Source organism: Nicotiana sylvestris, chromosome 11 (assembly GCF_000393655.2).
Source record: "Nicotiana sylvestris chromosome 11, ASM39365v2, whole genome shotgun sequence".
NCBI classification, from domain to species: Eukaryota; Viridiplantae; Streptophyta; class Magnoliopsida; order Solanales; family Solanaceae; genus Nicotiana; species Nicotiana sylvestris.
In genome coordinates this window covers 121,835,379-121,844,028 of record NC_091067.1, presented here as the reverse complement: position 1 = coordinate 121,844,028, position 8,650 = coordinate 121,835,379, and the positions used below count along the sequence as shown (strand labels likewise).

General features: G+C 31.2%; 1 protein-coding gene across 1 annotated transcript; it reads left to right on the top strand.

The window, feature by feature from the left end:
* Positions 1–1,777: 1,777 nt before the first annotated feature.
* Positions 1,778–7,593, top strand: LOC104230574 (alcohol-forming fatty acyl-CoA reductase-like). The gene is made up of 10 exons (XM_009783415.2): positions 1,778–1,985; positions 2,073–2,176; positions 3,572–3,774; positions 3,876–3,976; positions 4,396–4,588; positions 4,878–5,039; positions 5,172–5,253; positions 5,798–6,070; positions 6,944–7,071; positions 7,202–7,593. Exons 1-10 carry the CDS (start codon positions 1,907–1,909, stop codon positions 7,353–7,355), a joined length of 1,479 nt encoding a protein of 492 aa, XP_009781717.1. The 5' UTR covers positions 1,778–1,906; the 3' UTR covers positions 7,356–7,593.
* Positions 7,594–8,650: the final 1,057 nt, after the last annotated feature.

Sequence of the window (8,650 nt, the reverse complement as noted above, 5' to 3'; positions counted from 1 at the left end):
ATGGGCGCGTTTTACGAGTTCGACATGTTTTAACCTGAAAACAAAGAATCTTTGGCAAGAATAAGTGTGAAAATAACGTGTGTTATCAAAATCAGCACTGAAACAATCACTATTATCTTTAGCCCCACGGTGGGCGCCAAATTGTTTACCCCTAAAATCTGAGTAAGAATTAAATTTGTATTGAGATACGTGATTAGTCCAATACTAACTGATAATCAAGAAATCAAATGTATAAATTAAAGAAGTAAGCTGAATCAAACCAGTGTGCGAGCAAGTCTCGACCTCGAGCTAAGGTAGCCTCGAGGTAGGTCAACAAGAGCAATAAAGTAAGAACAATAAAGTTAAAGGACAATTCTGATGAGTAATGAGCTAGAAAGTAAAGAATGTATATTCCTTTGCCAACGATTGATCCTCTTACAAGTGAATGGGCTCCCCTTTATATAATAGGGGAGTCCTAAATAAGGTACATTTTCGTTTTTAGTAAGGAATCTAATTGGACAGCTGTCTAACCGCCTAGTACGAATTCGTACAAATTCGTTCCGGAATTTACGCCTTGATCTTTGGGCCATTGCAGGAATCTTGCTTTTTCTGTTACAAAATCACAACGGCATTATCTCGAAGCTGGTCATGGTCGGCCTTGATATATATTCATCGGACACTTTGATCTTCGAACTTCGAACTCCGCCATCGGGCTCGAGCCCAGTCTATTTCGGACTTATTCTTGAAGCGGTTCCTCGAGTTCACTAAATCAGGCATACCTGATTTTGACCGTATACAGATACCTTTACTTTATGCTTGTCGGATATTTTTAATCAATAAAGCTAAACAGACTTTAAAGAATAATGTTTTTCAAACCACGTATTTTCACATGTTTATTATGTTGTTGAGTAAACCTAAATAGCTCACATAACCACTTAAATGTTGTCTAAAATGTTGGATCTGACTAAAAGAGAGAGGATTCTAGCTACTAAGCTTATTACAGATCTGGTTGTTATTTATTTTAAATGTGCGAATTAATTAAACAGAAAGAAGATATTTACTCAAAATAAAAGGCTGCGTGTTAAAATTTAGAACTATAGCTATGATAGAAATAAAGATGGATGCATCACACGACTTCAAAGACGCCATTCCAACTTACTAGGATATACATAGCAATAGTGCTAATTTTAAGTTTCCAATTTGTTTCAAAATTAAAATATATTTTAGAACATTCTATTTAGTAAAATATTTCCAAGAAGGTTGGTTGAACAGGATTAACCAAATTTAGCTCACCCTTCTCTTCCAAGCCCTTACCAAATCACCAGTTTTACGACACATATGTTTCTTGAGAACGTAACTATATGTAGGTGAACTCACTAGGAGGGAAACAATTTAAAGAATAAAAAAATAAAAATAAAACAATTCAAAGTTGACTTTTGATAGTCTAACTTGGTCTGTTGAAGTGTGCAACCATCTCATCTAAGATTTAAACAATTACAAAAATTATCGATATAATTTTTTTAATTATATATTTTTAACACGCCACCTCACGTGCGCACCTAATTTTTCACTAGACAAACACATAAAAATTCTTTTTGGCAAGGTGCAAATATAAGACTCGAACTCAAGATTTGTAGGGACACGACTATTTTGAACTAGCATCACTTTTTTCAATCTACTAAAGACATTGACAACTACTTGCGTGTACACAATCCCACTTATATCATTTTGCAAGAAGGCTTCTTTTTCAAAGCTCTTAACTATATATATATATATATATATATGACATGCACCATATTTAATTCTTGGATCTCTTGTGTTTTCTCATCATAGCACTATTCTTCAATACTCAGGTCTACTCATTCTTTCTCATTTCCTTCCCCTCTAATTTCTTCTCTCCTATTTCCTTTATCACTATCTTTATACAATGGAGTTACCAAGTATTGTCAAGTTTCTTGAGAACAGAACCATTCTTGTTACTGGAGCCACTGGCTTTTTGGCAAAGAGTATATATCTCTCTTTTATATTTCTTATTTTTTTTTCTTGTATTATATATGGCACAGCAAAATAAATCCGTATATGTTTATTTGTAGTTTTTGTGGAGAAAATACTAAGGGTTCAACCAAATGTAAAGAAGCTCTATCTTCTTTTAAGAGCTGCAGATGACAAGGCAGCCATACAACGTTTCAATAATGAGGTACACAATGTTAAGCCTATCTTAATTATTTTCTAATGAAAACATTTTAGTTTCTCTTATTTTTCTTGAACAAAAGCTTAATGTTGAGTATCTTTTTCCAATTTTTTTTTTCATTTTTCATTTCTTGAACTAGCTTAGATGCTGTGGATTTTTCTCAATAAAATTATTGTTTTCCTTTCCACGATATAATAATCTCGAAAAAAGAATTATGATTGTTAAAACAAAAATGGGAGTAGGAAAAAATGTTAATTATAATCTTGAAATATTCAATGGGAAAAGAAAAGAAAAGAAAAGGTGAAGAACTGAAGCAGGATACATTTTTCATGTTCAAACTCGTGTACGTACATGAAAACCTCAAGGACCACATGACAGCTGAAAAGTGAGCAATATTAAGAAAATATCTTTCTCTAAACAAGAACAATAATAACCCTCTAATTTGTTTCCTTTAATTAATTTAATTTTATGGGGAGCTTTGGCATAATTGGTAAAGTTGTTAACATGTGATCAGGAGGTCACGAGTTCAAACCGTGGAAACAGCCTCTTGGAAAAATGCAATCCTTGTGGTCTGACTCTTTCTCGGATCCCGCACATAGCAGAAGCTTAGTATATCGAGCTGCCCTTTACTTAATTTAATTTTACCAAACCGTATCTTCCATTCCACTGTCTTAATTTGTTCCTCTTGTACTTTTTCTTAGATTAATACTTAGTGTTAAAATTTCTTTGTTATAGAATTGCCCATCACTATCATCAATAGTTTGAACTTATATTCTGGTATCTTTACACAAATAGTCGGCCAAATTTATTATTTTTTAACCGGTACATAGATTATATATTGATTATACACATATTATGCATATATTATACATTCGCCAGCTATTTTTAATTAGGATTGTTACACAAATAGCCTGTCAGATTCAATGTTTGCTTTTTTTTTTGCCGGTATATATAGATTATATATTGATTGTACATAGTTATGCATATATATGTACATGAATTGTAAATATATATATATATATATATATATATATATAATACGTCCCCGGCTATTTATAGTTTAAGAGATTAGGTGGGTGATTGTTTGGGTTAATTCTTCTTTTTAATTTCAGCGATTATACATATGCCTATTTAGGTTAATCTTTATAATTTTAATCGATGGCCATGACATAAATTAGTTCCATTCAGAATAAAGCCACATATATAACCTTTTCTTCTACCTTTTTTGCTTTGGCTATTTCAGAAACTGATTCTATAAGTAGAAAAACAAAGTACATAAAACAAATATTCCTATGGTTAGTAAGGAAAGAGAGGAAAGAAACATTTACCATCATAACACTAGTCATTTGAGAATTTACTTTACACTTATATATATGTGCATTAACTTTATTTCTTGAACAGGTTGTGGCAAAGGACCTATTCAAGGTTCTAAAAGAAAAATGTGGGGCAAATTTTAGTACATTTATTTCACAAAGGACCACAATTGTACCAGGTGACATAACTTGTGAGAATTTAGGAGTGAAAGATTCCAATTTGTTGGATGAGATGTGGAGGGAAGTAGATATTGTTGTTAATCTAGCTGCAACTACCAATTTTGATGAAAGGTATGTGCCCACCATTACTTTTATATATTTTATATATTTTAATTAAATATTGAATTTACTATTATTTTAAATTGACCAACTCTACGTTTTCTAATACGTAGATATGATGTGGCCTTGGGAATTAATACATTTGGAGCTAGACATGTCCTCAATTTTGCCAAGAAGTGTAATAAACTAAAGGTTCTTCTTCATGTGTCAACTGGTTAGTGTACATAGCTTTTATCCACTGGAAACATTAAATCTCTATTTATATATAAATAAATAAATAATACTTTTGTTACCTCCATATTGCTTGCAGTTGCCCTCTTCCTTCCCATGTTTTCAAAATCAAATCGGCAAAGAATTATTGAAGTGTGTGATCATCTCATTTATTTAATTATATTTCAACACATTTTTTTCATGTGTGAGCTTGATCTTTTTTACGGGCTAAGCACGTGAAAGGTTTTTTTTTTTTTTTTGGTTAATGGGTAGCAGAAAGATTCAAATGCAATACCCCTTGCATATCACTATATTAAGTGTGTGACTGTCTCATCTAAAAGCTTAAGCTGTTACGGAGAGTACATTTTTATTTATTTAATTATATTATGAACAAAAAGTAAATCATAGTAACTTTTTTTTCAGCATATGTATGTGGTGAAAAGCCAGGATTAATGTTGGAGACACCATACAGTATGGGTGAGACCCTAAATGGAACATCAGGGCTAGATATTGAAGCAGAGAAGAAATTAATGGAAGAAACACTGAAACAACTCAAAGCTGAAGATGCTTCTGAAAAAACCATTACAATAACATTGAAGGAGCTTGGCCTTGAAAGGTACGATTAATTTTGAGAAACATATATTTTTAGCCGTTCCCAAAAATAATAATTTAGATTTTTTTTTTTATATATGTGTATTATTCACATAATATACATATTTTGGCTATCGAATGCAATTAATTTCAGCCGACTAGTCAATTTTATATTTTTCCATTAATTTTTTTCTTTTTTCACGCTAATTATTTAATTTAATTTAAGTGATTCATGTTGTCGATCAAGTGTACACTGTTAATATAGAGTTATAGACTATAACTTACAATTTTTCTTAATATTCTTGATCATGAAGAGCAAGGAAATATGGATGGCCAAACACCTATGTATTCACAAAAACAATGGGAGAAATGCTTTTGGGAAAATTGAAAGAAGATGTACCTCTTGTTATTGTACGTCCTACTATCATAACTAGCACCTTTAAAGAACCTTTTCCTGGTTGGGTTGAAGGTATCAGGTAATAATATATTTACTATTCAGAAATTTCCTTATAAATTCAATTTTTTTTGAATTTTTCTTAACAATTATATTTTCACTGAATGCAAATAATAATTCTTTTTCTTATTTTTATTTAATGGGAAAATTGCAGAACTATTGACAGTTTAGCAGTTGGATATGGTAAAGGAAGAATAACTTGCTTCCTTGGCAATCCTAAAACCATATTAGATGTGGTAAGTAATGCTTCAATTATTATTAAATTAATTCACCAACAGTATATTATGAAGAAATGTAACGGTTATTATAACCATATAGTTCCCTTAACTGTAGAGTTTAAGTTACATACATTATAAATTATGAAGAAATATAACGGTTATTACAACCATATAGTTCCCTTAATTGTAGAATTTAAATTATATACATTAACATTTTAATTTTTTTAACACTATGGTGCGATTAAAACGGTCATATAGAATTACCAAAAGGGGGGGGGGGGTCATATAGCTTATTATTTTATTTTTCATAAAATTACATATACCAACGTTTCGTTGCACTACTGATATAATTTAATCCGCTATAAAAGATAAATTTTGATTTTTACTTGGTTATTAATTATTAGTAATTGTCAATATTTTAAGTAATCTGACACTGAAAATATTTTTTATATTGTTAGTGAATAAAGCTTAAACTCCTCTATTATTTAAGTAATTAGCGTATCAGCTGTTATGAAGAATATTTTTTGTTATAGGTCATCTTAACCCGATAATATGTTGGCAGATTCCAGCCGATATGGTGGTGAATGCAATGATAGTAGCAATGGTGGCTCATGCTGATCAAAGGGGAAGTGAAACCATATACCAAGTTGGATCCTCAGTTTCAAACCCTTTGGAAATCACTAATCTTAAAGAATATGGATTCAATTACTTCAGAAAATATCCATGGATTAACAAAGTGGATGGGAAACCTATTATTGTTGGCCAAGTTACAATGTTGAGTACTATGGATAGTTTTCGCAAATACATGGCCTTTCATTACTTGCTTCCTTTGAAGGTAATTTCTTCATCTCTCCTCTTGCACAATACCACTTACAAGTGCTTGATATCATAGCAGCGGTGTACGTAGAATTTTGTATAAATAGCTTTAACTGAGGCTCGATATCAAATGGGCGGGTTTGGTCGATTTTGTCGGGTCAATAATGACCCGCCCAAAAGTTACTCAGGTTGAGATGGAATGTGTCAAGATGGGCTAAAAGTTGGTTCATAGCTCAACCCGCTTAACTCTTGCTAAACTTTAATTAATATATGTTATTTTCGTATGAATTATATAATTACCAAAAAAAGATATTCTTTTAATAACACATCAAATAAAAGAAAAAATTATTTCTAAGATATTTTGGCAAAGTTGCTCATGGATCAATTTGGGCTAAAATTAGCTTAATTTAAGATGAATTGAGATGGATAGGGTCAAAATGGGCTGAGTTTAAAAAATGAGCGGGTTAATAACCAACCCAACCATGGGTGGATTGGACATGCCATTTAGGCTTGGGCCAAATTTGACAGCCTTATTTATGGGTTAATACGTATACAAAATTTGGGCAAAAACTATATATTGGATTTACGTGAACCCATTCAACAATCTAGCTCTGCTTCTCAGTATCAATCTAAAATTATTATAACTCAATTTTGGCACGGAGTAGCGGAGGTTATAACAAAATTTACTTCTATGTCAAAGTTCATGTTAACTTGGCATTATTTCAAATGGTAATGCCCTATTATATAAGTAAAATATTATTTTATATATGTAAAATCTCGGACGCCCTTAAGCAATTTTAGCGAATTTTATGACTTCAACATTGAGTAAGTACTTGTTGTTGATGAAATTTATGGATAATTTTATAACTAATATTTTGTTGTTGTTCTATAGGGATTGGAAATAGTTAACACAGCATGTTGCCAATACTTCCAAGGAAAATACTTGGAGCTTTACAGGAAAATCAAATTTGTAATGCGGTTGATAGACCTTTATGGACCCTACTTATTCTTCAAGTCAATGTAAGTAAAATCCTTTTTCTAGATATTTTAAAATAAGAAATCATCTTGTCAATTTTTATTTTATGGATTATATTAATCAACTAATTTTAATATAATTAATTTATTATCTGACGGAGAGAATTTTGTACAGATTCGACGATTTAAATACAGAAAAATTACGTATAGCAGCAAGGGATAGTGGAGTTGATGCCGACGTTTTCTACTTTGACCCCAAGACTATCAACTGGGAAGATTATTTCATGAAAATTCATCTTCCTGGAGTTGTAAGATACGTGTTTAAGTAATTAATTAATTAATGCTGAAATTTGATCAGTAATACAAAATTAAGATGATTTATACTGCTAGGGAGATTTAAAGTTATACCATTTTAAATTGTATCAAATTTTACTTTGTTGTTACGAATTTCATTCAGTGCACTATCCATTTCAATTTGTTGTATCATTATCCCTATTTGTTCTAAAAGAAGATGTTATAGCAAACTGAAGAAAGCATTTATCTATAAAATAATTGCGTTTCTTCTTACTTTTATTTTTTACTATTTGTTTCTTTTTTCTATTTTGCCACTGGAATATGTGGAAATAGTTATTTTTTTGTTGACTCAAATAGATAGGAAAAAAGGTTCAGAAACCACACATAACACTGTTATTCAACTTCATTGTCACGTTCATATTTATCCAATGATGAATCATTTTGAGGGCTAAATTCGGTAAAGTTCAAGGCCAACTTTGTATTTCCTTTTCACGTGGTAATTAAAATTATAGGTCAACATATATAAAATATGTCAACTTGAACTTCGTTAGAAATGGAGGACAAATATAATACGTTTAATGACAGAGGATCACTGAAATTTTTAACAGTGTATATAGACAAACTAATTTCACAAAGTTTCAGAAGCAAATTTGAACCTTTTTTAATTTCAAGAAGGTGACATTCCTTCATTCGAGGAAGAGAGAGAAAATTAACCGGTTTAGTCAATTTTTTGGTAGCCACCTTTAGTAAAGTAACTAAATTAACGTTTTCCCCCAACTGAAATACAAAATACAACTCCAACGAACGATCGTTTGAAGCTTTGGCAAGTAAATTATTCTGCTTGAATACTTGCTTGCTTGCTTGAATTTTTAAACCCATGAACAATTCCTGGTTTTTGCATCTTTACTAATGCGAATGATTCTTAATTTTTGATATTTTACTATAGTACAAATCCTAGTTTTTGAATCTTTACTAGTACAAACTTCACCAACTATTCTTGATTTTTTAAGTACTTCAACAATTGAGAGCTCTTGCTTTTAAGTTAGTGCTTCTATCAGCGTTCTTTACCAGAAAAATTAGGTTGAGTGTATGCATTTCACACTGTCAGAGATTACTATAGGGACTTTAAGATTGTGCTCTCCCATAAATTGTCTTTAGAAATCAAAACATGAGAATGCTGGACTGTAACTTCTCGATGGAATAAGTATGTGAAACTTCTTTAACGAAGAAATAATAAAGAGAAAGATGACGAACAGTCGATTTCTTTAACGGAGCTGCGACGCCGGTGAATTGCTAGACCTATACAGTAAAATGCATTAACAAAGAAAAT